Source organism: Nipponia nippon, unplaced genomic scaffold (assembly GCF_047370975.1).
Source record: "Nipponia nippon isolate SJK-2023a ecotype South Korea unplaced genomic scaffold, ASM4737097v1 scaffold_10, whole genome shotgun sequence".
Lineage (NCBI taxonomy): Eukaryota > Metazoa > Chordata > Aves > Pelecaniformes > Threskiornithidae > Nipponia > Nipponia nippon.
In genome coordinates, this window is record NW_028262291.1 from 35,100,069 (window position 1) to 35,116,555 (window position 16,487).

General features: G+C 40.3%; 1 protein-coding gene across 12 annotated transcripts in view; it reads right to left on the reverse strand.

Moving 5' to 3' along the window:
* EIF2AK4 (eukaryotic translation initiation factor 2 alpha kinase 4) overlaps window positions 1–16,487 on the reverse strand; it is a 45,020-nt gene that overhangs the window by 27,813 nt on the left and 720 nt on the right. For 4 of the 12 annotated variants that reach the window (XR_015702026.1, XM_087746592.1, XM_087746593.1 and 1 more), the window contains exons 1-10: window positions 12,964–13,236; window positions 10,975–11,090; window positions 9,677–9,779; window positions 6,920–7,093; window positions 5,967–6,047; window positions 5,325–5,473; window positions 2,955–3,070; window positions 1,772–1,929; window positions 826–1,361; window positions 342–451 (exon numbers count right to left, since the gene is read on the reverse strand). Coding sequence is in view for 9 of the 12 variants with exons in the window: in XM_087746592.1 (XP_087602718.1) it covers window positions 342–451; window positions 826–1,361; window positions 1,772–1,929; window positions 2,955–3,070; window positions 5,325–5,473; window positions 5,967–6,047; window positions 6,920–7,093; window positions 9,677–9,779; window positions 10,975–11,090; window positions 12,964–13,116 (1,696 nt within the window). In the remaining 3 variants the exon portion in view is untranslated. Of the gene's footprint in view, window positions 1–341; window positions 452–825; window positions 1,362–1,771; window positions 1,930–2,954; window positions 3,071–5,324; window positions 5,474–5,966; window positions 6,048–6,919; window positions 7,094–9,045; window positions 9,151–9,676; window positions 9,780–10,974; window positions 11,091–12,963; window positions 13,238–16,487 lie in introns of those variants that run through there. The other 8 variants (XR_015702028.1, XR_015702027.1, XM_087746595.1 and 5 more) reach the window with 5 other exon arrangements.

Below are 16,487 nucleotides of genomic sequence, written 5' to 3' on the forward strand. Positions count from 1 at the left end.
TAATTACTAACATTAATTATGCTGAACAAAGGAACTGATTCTAACAAGAACATAACAAAGGAAGAAGTCTCATTGGAACAGCATCTTCCAAGGACAAAGTTAAGTTTGACATTTACACCATGCAGGAGGTGGATGAATTTACAGGTCTAATTAAGGCATCAGCAGTCAATCCACCCCAGCTAGTCATGGATATAGAAGTTAAAGACCATACTAGCTTTTAAGTTAGTTAATGTTAAAAACTCATGCAGTCTTGTGAAGCTCTAGCACAGCTCAATTCTTCTGTTACTGCAGGCATGTAGTCCACTTATTTAGCAGAATACGGAAAGAACCAAGTTTCTTACCATCTAGATTTTCTTCAGCTACAGGTATTTTCATTTGTGGAATGTTAATAAAACTATGTTGTAACAACTGCTGAGGAGTCCATCTTTCCTTATCTTCCAAGCAAACGCATCTGTTAGCAAACCAAGAAGAGAACTGTTCAAAGATCTATTCCATATCAGGCCTAAATGTTCAAAAAGGTCTCCTTGTATTTAAGAAATTATCACCTTTATCATTCAGATAGGAATCAGAAGCAAAGACAGACTAAGTGACTTATCCACAGTGACACAGAAAGTTGGTGGCAGAGGAGAGAGGTAGAGAGCACCAGACCTGTTCTCCTGAATCCCAGATTAGCAGCCTGAGCCGTGAGGGAGCAATCGCCTCTTCTCTGAAAACTATAACTAGTGACAAGGGGGCATTTAGCTGTTCTTTCAAAAAACCGTTAAAGTCTTTAAAAATATATAAAAAAATCAAAGACAAAAAGATACAGGAATGCAACAAACATACTTTTCCAGAAAGTCTTGGAAGTCAGCAGGTAAATTGGTAGGAACAGCAACTGGATATTCCTTGGTTACTTGGCCCTGGCTGAGTGAAAGCAGAAGCAAGCCCAGACTCCATACATCTCCTTTTTTTCCAGGTTTGCTGGGAAGACCATCCTCACTAAAACGAACTTTGGTTTGCTCAAAAACATCTGCTTTGCAGATATCAGCTAAGCGCTTGGAAATGCTGTAGTCTGTCACCTTGATGTTTCCTTCAGCATCTACCAGGATACTGGAAGCACAGAGAACTTTGTGCACTACTGAATTATTGTGCAAGTAGTCGAGAGCTGACAAGATCTGGGTCACATAATGGCGCAACTGCTCAATTGGAACTGGAGTCTCTTTGTGCAAGTATGTAGAAAGGCTGCAACCATTTATGTGCTCCACTAAAACGTCCACCACAATTGAATCATCCCGTTCTTTAAGGTTCATACATTTATAATGTACTATGTTTGGGTGACTTAGCTTCGTCAATGAGCTGAACTCTGTTTCTGCACCCTGAAGCTGTTAGAGAAACACAACATAACATGCATTGTGTCATATCTCACGAACACACCACTACTAAAATATATAAAATATATTACATTCTTATCCTTTTCTGAAAAGGAAATATTGTACACAAGGGGAAAGAACAACTTTGGTTTATGCCAGGTAAGCTTGATTTCCTCTTTCTTCAGAATTTTAATATTTTATTTATGCATACTTGCAAATACACTTTTTTGCATTTATATTATTGTAAATGAACTCCTGAATACCCCAATACACTCATCTTCCTCTCTGGTGCAGATACTCTAAACACCAGCATTTTCAAGCTCATCACCACCCTCTCAAGTTTAATATAAACTAGCAGCCTCAAGAAAAGCACTGAACCCCACCTAACCTTTATTAAGCCAAATGCAAAATATGGGCATTACCTGTTTCTTACACTTCCCAATCTTTTCTATTTCATGCGTTGTAAGAAACTTTCCCATCTTTTTTTGCCAGTGCAGAACCCATTCATATATTAAAACAAAGTCTCCACTGTGAATTTCCAAGGCATTGTAGACTGATTTACCAAGCTGTTCATCCTTGCCTATACATAGAGAGAGAGAAGAGGAACAGGGCTTTTGTTTCTAAGGACTTGTCAAGAGTGCCTGCAAATGCTAAATAAATACCAGTAAACCTGCTTTCTACAATTTCAGAAACACAAATCTACTTACAACTAAACAAGATTCATACCTACATGGTACGTATGGAAAATATCAGGTCTGATGAGACTGAATGCTATGTAGCAGTAGTCAAATGAAAGCAATAGCATATTGGCAAAAAATTGCTGCACATTTTAAAGAATTTCAGGGTTTAATAAACGAACACTCTTCCTGCTGAGGAAATGCCAAGCTCTACACACAGTAACATAGTCGTTCATCCTCAAACTGCAAAATAATAAAATTCTCTTTGCTCCAGAGACTTTCAGGTTGTTCATCCTGCCACTGAGGAAGTGCTATGTTGAAAATGAACAATGAAAACATTTGATGGTCCATTCATGTGGGCACTTCATGAAGGCCTTTCAGCTCTGAAAGTCATTGCCTGTATTTATATTTTCGCCAAAACTGCTGCTTTTATGCCGCTGCTATCGGCAGCAATGGAAGGAGAGTAAGTGTGCATTTCTAACCCTCTGTTTATCACTGGTTTCACATGTTACTGAAAGCTAAATGACTTCTTGCTTGGTGGCCATGTGTATCTGACAAGCCAGATATTTAAATTTAAAAGCAAATAGTTTTCAGTATTATTTTAGTTATGTAGAGAACATAAAATGTTGAGAAGGTGTGTGTGGGGGGGTGGTATGGCTGTTCAGTTATCTAATTGTATCTGGAGAAGCAAATTTTTACCTAAAATAGTCCTAAGAAAATATAAATTATTTACCACAAAGTAACTTCTCCTATTACTCTCTCCCACTCTTGACTGTGACATTTCACGATCCACAACAATATTCTCTCCACCCTTGCTGCTTGTAACTGCTAACATTGTTTAAGTTCTCCCTCTCAAAAAAAAACCAACCCCAAAAAAACCCACAGCCCAAACCCCAGTATTTCAAGCTGCAATTGTAATTTTGCTTACCTAGACATTTTCCTTTATGGACAACAAGTTGTCCAGCACCACTTGTGCTGAAGTTCAAAACTTCATAATTTCCAGGGGACTCTTCGTTATTACTAACAGAAAGCTGGCGTTCTCGTCTGCAATGTGAACAGAACATTTTTCTCCAACTCAAAAAGATAGTATTGTTGCAGTCCTTAGTCCCTAAAGATATCAATTCTGCAAGAGGATTAGCTTTCAGAGACTTTTGCATCCAATGATAATACCCCTTAATTTCAAAGATACTGAGTTAGTGCAAAGAAATATGTCTGATCCAGCATTTTAGCAGCAACATCATGCTGCACTGGGTCTCTGTATTCAAAGACAGGAGTTGACTCCAAACCTTAAAACTTCTGCATCTTAGGACTGACATTCCCAGTTGGGGTGGGGGGGATGAGGGGAATAAAAAAAAAAAAAGATAAAAAAAAAGACTACATACTACAGCTCTGAAAAATATGTAAGATTGACTTGATTTGCATTCTCTTTCAAAACATTACAAAAAGCAGATAGATGCAATTTTGGAAGTTCATTCCAGCTTTAGCTTAATTATTTTTCCTAACTGGAAATGGGTTTCCCATTTGCCTCCTTTACTACTCTAATCTCCTCCCTCAAGAAAAGGGAAGTTTTGCAAAAACTTTCAAAGCAAGTATGATTAGGGTGTTTCTTCTCACATGCATGTATGGAGTTACATGCGAGATCAGAAAGAACTCAAGACCACTAACCCAAATCAACCTCCATTACGTCTTTGTACAATCTATTTCAAAATTAACAGAAATATCACCACTGCAAGGGTATCTTCCACATAAGTGCAATCACGTGGAGAGATCATAGGAGTGTATGAAGGGTAATGTAGAAGCTTTTTAAAAATATTGCATTTATTTAAAAAGAAAAAAAAAGGTAAAAAGCACTACATAGAAAGCAGATGCCACAGGAACTCCTTACAAGTGCTGTATAAGGAAAAATATACAAATAAAGCATCTGGCTTTCTGAATTCTAATATATTTTATAAATGAAATTATTTTAGATTTTAGTAGTCTTCTAAAAGTTTGTGTCCCAATAGCCAAAATTTCAGGCTTCATCAGATAAAAATATGGCAGCACTCTTCTTGTGAAAAGAGACCTCAGAAAAAACTAAACATGCCTAGCTTTTGCTTAACTCTACAAACATGGCATCATGAGAATTTTCAACGTTTCAAAATCCTTTTTGATTATTTTCACCATTGCTAAAATAAGTAACTCTGCCTTTTTTGTTTGGTTGTGTTTTTTTGGTTTTTTGTTTTTGTTTTTTTTTAAATAAGAACATAAAATATAAGAAGTTGTGTGGAAAGGTAATATAAGTCCATTTTATGTGTTCTGCATTAAAGCATAGTAATAAACTTTTGAGACACTTGTCTTGTTCCACAAGCACAGACAGTGTCTCATTTTGTTAGATTAGCAAGAAGATAGGAAGGGGGATTTTTGGACTATCAAACACTATACAGAAGCTACTGCCAAATGTGACTTGGGATAGGCAAAGGGAAGAGATGGCAGTAAGAGTCGAAGTAGGATAGATCAAAGAACTTCTGCTTCACATATCTAGTGTTGCTGATAAATAACGTGAAAACAATTTTGAAGTCTATAGACAAGAAAAAAAAACAGGAATACACTATTCCCGTTAAAACAACAATCCAAATAACAAGTCATTGGCACAATCTGAATCAAAACTAGGATATCAGGGTATCTCCACTGTCCTTCACAGTTATATTAGCTATGAACACAGGAAAGGGTGAAAAAAGAAAAGAAAAAAAGAAAAACAAAACCCCCAACCTACCTATATCATCACCAATCCTAACCTAGATGAGTTACGTACCAGCAAAAGAACCCTCCAATAACTGTCATCTTCCCTCTAACAAGTTGCTCTGCAAATGCAATCAGCATTATCCAATTCTCCAACAGGGAACTTTACACTGGTGTATCTTTACAGTAAATGCTTTGAGATGAATATAAGCTTTAATTTATTGTGCTATTCCAAAACCTTCATGAACTGATTTAAAATAATTTTTTCTGCAATTGCCAACATATTGCATACTTTTAAGAAACTAAGTAAGCCCTGAATATACCTTCCAATGATTGCCAAATACCTTCTACGTTAAACTAAAGGCCAAGCTGACTCTCTTAACTGAAAAGTTCCGAAGTTATCCATAGCACATGAATTAGTTAAACCATGCCAAATGAAGAGGGGGATGAAGGGGTGGGGAGGGGAGGGAAGACCAAAATGATCAGTGAGCAACATGGCATATTACTCTCTTGCCTTCAGATTTCACTCTGAAATCTAATGTGGGGCGGGGGGGGAAGCCACACATGCAAACTGACATACTTTGAACGTCCAGCTGAATTTGGTCGGTGTTTATTATTCACTCCATGTTCCAAACAGTTCCCATTTAAACTGGAAGCAACTCTACATCCGGCAACGTCTCTCCTGTGAGAATTTTCCTGACTTGTCAGAGCAGCTATTTCCAAACGTTCCTATAAATCAAGAAAAACACCAAATAAGTACAGAAGCTGCTCCTATCCTCAAAATATGCGAGTACTTGACTACTACAAAGTCACATCACAAGATCACAGAAGAAATAGGTTTCCATAATAAATGTACGTATGAGGCTGAGGAAGAAGTGCTGAGGTTCAGAAAGTACATTTCAGTCTATGGCCAAGCATGTAAAGATTCTTTACAATGAAACTAGAAACATTAACAAAATAGCTTGTTTCTATGTCTGTTTGAAAATGTCCATCTTAGTACACTTAAGATGCTAATATATTAAACTATTTTCTCTTACAGTTCATTTTATTCCAGAAATAAATCAAGAACCTATTTTAACCTAGATCTATTAGAAGCACTGCATGAGAGAAGATGTCCAGGACAATTCAGTCATGTAAATCTCTCAAATTTTTATAAGCATATGCTACAGTACTGGGAAGAAGTTATTGCAATGGCTTTTGCACACCTGCTTAGAAAGAATACCTGTTTGGCAATCTCTTTCTTTTTTCTTTCTTCTCTTTTCTCTTCCTCCCTTCTCTGAATCTCGTTAAGGATTTCACGTTGCTGAAATGAGTTTCAGTATTGTTAGAGACACAACAGTACATGCAATGCAACTGCTAATCTTACCCTGGTTTAAAAAAAAAAAAAAAAAAAAAAAAAAAAAAAAAGAAGCTATGATGCTTATTTTCCAGAAGTGTTAAAGAGGACTTGTGGATCTCACAAGAAGAAAAAAACCAGAAGTCTAATTAGCTCTCCGGAGGAAGTTAACAGCATCAATTGTATGATATAGGAGAACGCATTTACAGACAAAAGAAAATTGCTTCTACTGACAGACTCAACAATAAAGTTTCACAGACAGAAAAGACAGAGGAATAAGCTAAAACATTATTTTTAAAAAAGAGCTATTCTAACCATATTCCCACAGTGTGAAGACTCCACACTACTAGTCTCTGTGAGACTTAGATGAATCCCCTTGTTTCTAGTGAAGAATGTATGCAGGTCTCTTTAGATTAAATTTATTGTGCTCTAGAGAAGTCTGTCAAAGTAAACATTCCAGTCACCCTATGGGTGAAGGAAGGTATGATTACCTATCTGTCTAGCTAACACTTCCTAGTTTAAGATGGAACACATTTAATATATGCATTTGCTTACACTTTTGTATAAGGTCCTCTTTATAAGTGATTTTCATAGGATCAGGAATCAACATTCAGGTTTGTTTCAGACATAAATATTTCTCGGGGTTAAAAACACATCATTAAAATATTACAACTGCAGCAGCAAATAGTTCATATAGTACATATTGTTCAACTCATACTGACAGGTCTAACAAGTTAATAATTCACTAAAACACACTGCTATGCAGGATGATTTACAAAATTGTGATTGTTTATGCTATTTTAAGAATACAGGGTTATTCACACTTTAACTTCTCTTACCTCCTGCTCCTCTCTTCTCTTAACTTCTTGTGCCCTACGCAATTCCTCCTGAGCCAGTCTTTCTTGTTCTTTTTGATGATTTTTTAGCATTTCTTCATGAAAAGACTTGGAAGGTGGTTTATTATGCTCACTGAGAAATGACTGTACGTGGTCGGCAAGTTCAAATATCATCACCTGAAAGAAGATAAATATGAATGACATGCAGAGTTCAGAGTCATTGTAAAATGACACCCAACTTGGAAAAACAATACAGCAGCAGCGTCACTGCTGATTTTGTCACTTATCAGGGAGAATTTAGCCTATTTCAGTATTTTTTGTCAGAACTATTTATTAATAAACTGTAACATGAAAAATCCCTGACCACAGCAGCAAAGATGGCAAAAATTACTGAAAGACAGCAAACTTCAAACATCGTCTTTTTCTAAAAAAAAAAAAAAAAATCCTTTTCTTATCTTCTTTTAGGCACATTTTTCTATTTACAAAGATATATGTTTATGACATACGAGCTACAACAGAATAAATTCTTTGCCATTACTGTATCCACTACTATGAAACAGTTAGTTATTTCTCTGCTAACATACAATCCAATCCTTCCTCTACAAACTAGCCCCCCCTGTTAGAACTGTAAAGCCACTTAAGGCATTCCACATTCATATAGCCACAGCTACTAAAATAAGAACTGCACTGAAAACTCAGCTGAATTCTGCTACATGGTTTGCAAGGTTGGAATAAATTTTCAGTTACTGTTTACTTGCACTGGGTACGTACTAATGATCTATTCACCTGTCAGGGCTTAAGCTTTCGTCAGTCTAGTAGCATCCCTTTATTAATTCAAGCAATCCATAGTGCTAATAGACCATCGTATCTCCAAAATTTAAGAACAGTACATCAGAAAGATGCATCCCAGCAGTCAGCAGCAGCACTGAGCAGGATTTGCACGTATAGGTGGGAGAACAGCCAAACTAAATTGTACCATCTGTCTGTAACAGGCTGACATTTAGAATATTCTCAAACACTGAATCCCCTCCTTGAAAGTAAGAATGAAGCCAGGAGGTAATTCAGAACAGAAATAGCACAATATGCATATATATGACATGTGCAAACTAAAATATCTTTCCCAGTTTACTATTCAGAAAGGAAAGCAATCATGCATGCACACGCATGTATAAAAGAAAGGAGGAATCTCAATCATTAAAAAAACAAAAACAATCTGCTGCTCAGTTTGACAGGTAACTGAGGTATTCTCAAATTTTCCATATTGCAGAATATACTTTAATAAAGAATACCTTTATTGTCAAGGCGTAGAGAACAGTTATCTCCCTTACCCTGCAGAGAAAGTAATTCAGGACTGCGTTGTGTATGTCATTCATCAAAAATGTGTATCATACATGTAACTCACAACTGTATCTACCCATTGCTAGAGCACGCACAATTCTTGCTTTGGAAAACCAACATTAGGAAAACCTATCACACATTTGTAGCTCTCTTCAACAAGATCAGAAATCAAACTGGGATTTAAAGCTCTTGAGGTCAGCTGTGAGCGGACAAAATGTACCACGTGGTTTAGTGGTTACTTAGGAGAATTTGAACCTTGTATTTCCTATCAATTGTCCATAGCACAGCCATTAAAAAAAAAAAAAAATAAAAATCCAGAATACACTGTTAAACTGCTAATTTCCAAAGATATGGAAAAAAATTGAGGAAATTCTTGGTTATTGAACAGAACGAACAAAACAGTTATCTGGCTAAAGCAGTTCTTTTGAAAGTATCTGCAGAAAAATTGGCAATCAAAATAGAAGCATAGTATGCAAATGCAAAAAAGGCTTGACGTGGCAAGACTAAATGACAGGCAACCCCTGCCAAACCTGTAAAGTTGACAGGCTTAGGAAACTGAAAGCAGAATATTACCCCATTTCAGCATGTAATAACTTCCACAGCTGTGTATGTCTCACTTTTAAAAAGGCAAATTGAGCGAATCAAACATGTTTGCCTGTAACATTTCCGAATAGTGATAAGAAACATACCGTAAACCCCGCTTGCACCAAGAATTCAATGTTTGCTAGTAATTCTTTGAATCATTTCAGTCCTCAGCAACAATGGAAAGGTATTATTAATACCAAACATACCTGGGGACTTATAAAATCCCTTAAAATAGACACACGTTCCTAGCTTCACGTTTCTCCATCTTTCTCTTTTTATCCTATTGGGGGGGAAGTCAAGCATCACTATTCCTAAACACAGTAGAAAAAAAGGCACAATGGCATGGAGTGACTGTGCCACAGCCACAGAAGTCAACTGTTGAGCTGGCGTTGTAACTAAGGCCTCTTGCCCTTCAGTTCGGCATTAGATGAACAAGATCACACTGAAAAACTCCCCATGTAATCGCTGTTTGCTTAAACAGGTACAGCCACTCACAACAGTCAAATTAACCTGAAAAGCCCAGAAAGCTCTTGATTTTAGAGTTAGTATTGCTCTTCATACTGTGAAATAACTCCGAGAATAACATGAACCTTCAAATCTGCCTTTAAACAGGGGTAAAGCTTGCACTATTTACACATGCACTGTATTTAAGAGCGTGTATATTCTGAGCTTTCATTAATTAGAAACATTCTTAAGAAAGAAAGTAAGTCTCTCCTTCCTTTGGAGCAATGCAACTTATACTTCCAATGTGGATGTATTCCATTATATTATACCATGCATGTTTTTAGAACTATTTAGGTCCAGAGTGTATTTCTCAAGGAAGTGAAAAGCTCTTACCTCTCCGCAGCGCTGCTTTGCCAGTTCAGCTAGTCTGGATTTTAATTCATTTATTTTTTCATTTGACAAGCCTTTTGAATTTTTTAGTTGTATTTCAGGAACACTGGGGGACAGCAACAAAACATAAAGAAGTCCTCATTAGAAAAACTCAGTGTAAGAAGCAACAGAATGTTGATAAAAACAGTGGGTGAGGGAAAAGGAATGGAGTTCATAGTCACTTGGTAATTAGTCAATGCTCAAATAAGCAGTACAGAAATATTACATATACCACATAGAATAAAGCCAGAAATACTGTCTTATATTCCCTACCATCAAATTTTCTGGCTGCAGATTACCTGTCAGGTATACTTAACAGGAGAACTACCAAGGAAACCCTGCAGACTTTCATAGTTCAGCTCTTAACCAGTAATTTACATAAGAGTCCTTTAAAAATATTACAAGCATAATATTTAGGTGTTTAAAATTTATTTATCACCACTATACAGGTTACACAAAGCCAAAGAAACATATGCAATAAATAAATAACAGCTAAATTTAAAAAATGTTTAAAATAAAGTAAGCAAATAAAATGCCTGTAGCTATGCTATCTTAAATTAAAAAAAAATTGAAGTGGCTGTTATGTCTCGTGTTACAGGGTATAACTGAGCTATCACTTGGTAAGGAACAGCACTTCCCTTGTACACCACTCATGCCACAGCAAAAATGGATGGGCCAGAGGAAATTATGTGTTGGACACAACCAGTGTCATAAGGACTGAATGAAATGAGGCACAGAGCAACACTTAACCCAGAAATTACTTGCCAACCCGAAATTCTGGGGGGGCTGATCACCTGCAATTCTTTTTACAGTTCTCTACAGAAAACTCTTCCAAAAGGCCAATCCAGCAGAAAACAGGAACAGCAGATGCAACTAAGACAGCAGACTGCTTTAAAAATGAAGATTCAGTCCCTCTCTCAGCAGGTCATGAGCTCAAAAAGTTTAAAAAGGGCACTGAGAGGCTAGCAGGTACACTTGTGTTTACATCTCTCCAAGCTACGGACTGGGGCTGCAGTCTTGCACTGACAAATGCATCCCTACTATTCTCCACTGCACAAAAGGACACATCCAATTCAGGTGCCAAATTTTACAGTTGCCTATTATAAAATACCACAGGCTTAACAAATACTGACATGCAGAAAGCATAGAAAGCAAGAATAAGACCGATGAATAAAACTACATGTTTTTTCAACTTACGCTTTACTATGGAAAACAGAGAAAAACGTTCAGAGAAAAAAGGTTATATTTCAGTGTTCACTCACGTATCAGGGTAAGTATGTGGACACTTGACCCACAGATCAACTTTGGCATATACTTCATTATCACCCGTCAATCCCTGAGGACGCAGAACTAAATTAATTTCAGGAGGCTGTCGTACCTAAAATGGAAAACAAAACTTCTCATTTAAAAGGGTTTTTTGGTTTTGTTTTAATGAAAGCACACAACTCTCACAACCTACATTATGGCAAAATTCAGGTTAGACCATCCAAACTGTGGGAAAATTATATTAATGTATTGATATTGCTCATTGAGAGTGAATTGTTCACTGATTATCACAGTTTATCCAGTATATTTTTAGAACTTCTTCAGATAAGTGTTGTTACAGTTATTAGAAAGATGATTCAAACTGAGCAAAAATGAGGTTTTATAATAAAACCCTTGTATTCTGCTTACTGTAGGCTAGTAGTAGGAAAAAATTATGTAAGTGTAGCAGAGGTTCTTTATGGAATATCACAAATTAAAGCATTCATAATAAGAATAATATTGTTTCTTTTGTGTTTGTTTTAGATCACTAATAAACACGAGTCAATATTTTATTTTCTGACATGGCAACAAACTATAACATAACATCTATATACGCCTTGTGTGGCCAAACAAATGGATAGCAATTTTTTTGTATTTATATTTTTGGTTTTGGCATAAAACAGAGTTTTAACAAGTACTGCCCCCCCCATCCTGTTCAAACTGCCTACTCAGAATCAGAATAAAACATGCCCATATAAACATTCTAAACTTTTTATTTTCAATTAGATTTTTTTTTTTTTGTATAAAAACAACCCAGACCTTAGTAACATGACAAACAGGTAGGGAAATAAGACCACAAGGAATAACAAATACGGAAGCAGGTTAAAAGATGGTCACTATCCCCTCTATTTCCCCTTTGCATTTCCAGCAGGGAAAAGAACAGGTTAAGTCAAGAGGATGTCAGGTATGAATTTAATAGGGAGTGAGGTCTAAAAACCAAGCAAGTTACTAACAGTATTCACATCAACCTCCATGAAAAAAAAAAAAAAGTTATAGAGTTTTAAGTTTAGGTTTATGGCAGAAAAAAGACAGCTGGGGCTATGATATGTTTTGTAGAAACTAAAGACAAAAGAATGTAAGAAGAAGCAACAGTAGCAGTGAACTTGGGGAACTGAAAAGAGTGACCAGTACCTCCAGGTACAGGAAAACAGTGCCACAGATGCAGCTGGAAAAAAATTATCCATTAGACATTGCGGACAAGAAAGAGAAATGGAAAAGAGTAGTGAGTGCTAGACCCGAGCATTAATTAGTTGTAATTAAAAAAACTCCACAACTATAAAAATGAAAGTTAAAGTATTAAGTTATCATGGAAACAGCGAGTTTGAGTAAACCACAGCATATAATAAATATGCAAAAATCAGCAACGCGTATACTCATGAGATGAATTAATTAAGCAAGTATGTAATTAGTCGGTTAAGGAATGAATTAAGGGGCAATTTTAAAAAAATCTGACAATTAATTAAAATGCAAGCTATATGCACAGCATTAATTATAGCGCGAACGCATCGATCTACAGGATTAACTGCAAAGGCAATCAGTTACACGGCTGCCTACTGAAGCGAGGGGCGACAACGGGCAAACAGCAAGAGGCCAAGCGGCGCCAGGCAAGAAACACCAGCCCTTGCCACCAGCGAGGACGCACCCGCAACGCTCCCGCCGCCCGCCCGCAGCCAAGGCGACCGCCGCCGCCCGGACCCGCCAGTTGCGAGGGCCCGGGAGGAAGGAGCAGGAGCGGCTCTGCCTCGCTGCCGATTAACGGGCGCAGGAAGCGCTACGGGACAGCGGCGACGAGGCCGCCGCGCTTGGAGGGGCCGGGCAGGGGCAGGGGCAGGGGCAGGGGCAGCGCCGCGCCTGCGGACAGCGCGGCCGGGGCAGGGCGCCCCGGCCCCGGCAGCCGGCTGGCCCCGCGCAGGCAGCGGGCCGCCGGCGGGAGCCCCGCTCGCTACCTTCCAGGCCTGGCTCTGCCGCAGATCCTGGAAGTCCTGCCCGTAAATGGACTCCAGCACCTGGAGCTCGTTCTCCTGCCGCAGCTGGTAGCTCTCCGGCGGCTCCGCGGCTACCTCCGCCGGCGGCTGCTGGGCGCCGCTCGCCCGGGCCATGTCAGCTCCCCGGGCGGGGGCGGGCGGCAGCCATCCCGGACGGCCCCGCCGCGCTGCCACCGTGGAAGTGGCGTCGGCCCAGCGTCGGCCCCGCTCCCCCGCGCCCCGGCACCGCCTCCGCGGCGGCCGGAGGAGGAGCCGGGGGGCCGGGGCCGGGGGGTGCGGCCGGTAACGGCGGCTGCGGGAGAGGCGGAGGCTGGTCCCGCAGCCCTCGCAGGAGCGGTGTGCCGCGGTGCGGTGGGCGGGCGGCGGCCTTGGTGCCGCGTTAGCGCCGGGCCGTGCGGGGTTGTGGACCCGACGGCTCTCGGCGGCCTGTCTGTGTCTCTGCCAGCCCCCGAGGGCCCGCGGCACATCGCCCACCGCGGCACATCGCCCACCGCGGCACATCGCCCACCGCGGCCGTCGTGCCCCGCTCCACCCCTGCGGCCGCTCGAGGTCCCGCCTGCCGCCTCCCAAACGCGCCGTCCCCGCAGCTGTGCGGGCCCGGAGTAGCCGTGCCTCACAGAGTACCTCGAGTTGGAAGGGACCCGTAAGGGCCATCGAGTCCAACTCCCTGCTCCTCGCGGGACGAGCTAAAACTGAACCGTATGACTAAGAGCGTCGTCCAGATGCTCACTGAACTCTGACAGGCTCGGTGCTGTGATGGCTTCCCCGGGGAGCCTGGTCCAGTGACCGACCACCCTCTCGGTGAAGAACCTGTTCCTAATGTCCAATCTGAACGTCCCCAAGAGACGCCTCCAGGTATATCTGCAAATGCAGACATACGCACCAAATACGAGTAGTTACTGTGTGAATTTTTTTTATAGACCTTGAGAAAGATTTGCAAAGGGGAAAAAGAACCACAAAATTCAGAATGGATTTCATGTAGAGCTAGGCCAGGATTCAAATCCATGTGGAAACTAAAAAAAATGTTTCCACTGAGGATTGCTTTAGCGACTAGTAGGGGGTGGAGTTACTCTCCAGGAGAGCGGCCTTACTCTCTGGCTGGTTGAGCTCCAAAGACCCCTTCAGCCCCTGGGCCTCCATGGTGGGGCTGCCAGAGAGAGGCAGCCGGGCGTTGTCCGGGGAGCGGTGGTAAGCAGGGAAGGAAACGTGCTTTTCTTCATGCGGTAACTACCGGACAGAAGGATTGCCACAAGATGATGTAGCCCTCAAAGTTTCGGGATCTTAATGAAAAAAACCCAAGTAAATTCATACATACAAGCTTATCTATCAGGTATGTAATCCCCAGGCAAAGAAAAATGCTGCAGTCATCTGTAGCTTACTACCATGCACCCGTATACTACCCGTAAGTGATTTCATTTGTTAGGAAACGTAGGAAACAAGTGTGGGCCACTGAAACTGAATGAACCGCATCTTGGAGTTTTCCTTCTGCCTTAGACCTAATCATATCATACCAGGATCCCCATTAGTTATATTATCTTTCCCCGAAAGATCAAATTCCATCATCTTAATTGAAAACAAGTAAAATAAGTTTCAGAGCCGTATTGGCATTATTTTAAATCTCTACTGTTGCAGTATAATGGACTCAATTTTTCTTCTGTAATTGCATGAAAAATCCTCTGATGCTTTTACTTACAAGGTTTATATCAATGGAGTTCTGGTGATCTTCACTTCACTCTGACCTTCGAATACAGACTTTTTGTTACAAACAGATTACTTAAGGAGGGGCTCACTCTAATGAATAGTTTCTATAGCCCTCAGTTTGTCCTTCTGAAATTGAAAACTTGTTACATGCATACTTTTGTTTATCTTTCCGTAATTATTATGGTCCCAGCTGGGATTATAACTTACTTAGTAACTCGTAGTTTCATAATGTCATTAGTATCTAACCAAAACCAAATCTTAAACTGTATCACTGTTCCAGTGCAGTTCTCTGTTCTTTACCATGTCTGGGAATGCCTGGAATGTGCCTTTAGTGGTAGCGTTTTTCTGTCTCAAATTCTTTTTTGTGGGAAATGCATGACCAAAGCTGTGTAGTGTTTATCTAACAACAACAGAAGTCTCCTTTTCAACAGTCAAATGTGACCTGAGGCACTGTAATTGTCCACTAGTTTCTTGCACCTTCTTAGAAGCTATATATGAACCGCTGATGCAGTTGGGTATGCTCATCTACCAATTTGTTTAAATAGTCCTTCTGTGTTAAAGACTAGAAATAAAAGTTTCTAGGCCCTGGATTCATCTTCTCGCTCACACAAAGATGCAGCGAGAATTGCCAAATTGAAGATAAGATGCAGTAAGTCATTAAGAAACTTCAGTAAAATTTTCTTTAACAGAAATAATGGATTTATACTTTCCAAGCACTTTGTGTGGGGCACACAGCCCAGCACATGGGAAACTTTACATTGCATAACCATGGGTGGGTCAGGTAACATCATGCATTGTTAAAGCTGCCTGACTGTTCCTGTTCTTCATGACTTGGCAAAATTTTAACCAGTTGGGGTGAAATCTTCTAGACCAAATGTCTACCTCGGGCTATTTTCTTTTTTGTCCTTAATTTCTTCTACAATGATTCATTGTTTCCAAGAGGAAAGACAGAGAAAAATGTCATCATAATAAAAACATTCTGAGAATTTCTTTTAAAAAGTCTTGTATCCCAGCAGAAGTGTGAAAACATGATGGGTGAGGGGGAAGAGACAACCTTTTTCAGTGCTGTGGCTTTGCTAGCTCTCCTTGTGAAAACCTGCACAAAGTACACCAAATTATATTATTGGGAGGGGAAGTATTCACATGCTCCGCACAGATTTACTGGAGTACAGTGAACATCACTGAAGAGTCCACTTGCCCTGAACATGTGCCAGACTGCATCTGGACAGAAGCTTCCCTACCAAAATTTAAGACAAAATTTAAAACTCTCACATCCCACAACATTAAAATTTAATTCTAGCCATTAAAATTCAATGATGTGGGATGCAAGAGTGTGCTTTCACTTCCCCCGTGGATGGTGAGGGACGGTGAGTCTCCTCAGGTGAAGCGGAGGAGAGAGGGGAAGGGTCCCAGAGGGAGGAGCTGAAGAAATGGGCTGCTGGGTGAGGAAAGGCACCTTGCTGGTGGCTGGAAGGGAGCACGCCAGAGTCTGGTCACAGAGACTGGCCAAAATGGCCACAGGGATATTGGGGGACCAAAAGATGGGGAAGCCGATGCAGGAGCCCCGGGAAATAAAGATGAGGGGAATGCACAGTGGAAACTGCTTATTATTGCCTGGGGAAAGTGGAAAAAACGTGGGACTGTCTGGACAAGGTGAATGAGTTGGGAGCAGGGCTGAGAGGAACGGCTAGGCGGGTGAGTGAGCCTGGGGCCAGGCTGGGAGTGGGGAAGAGACACAAATTACTAGAAAAGAGCCTGAAGCAATGAGCTGGGAGACTCTCACT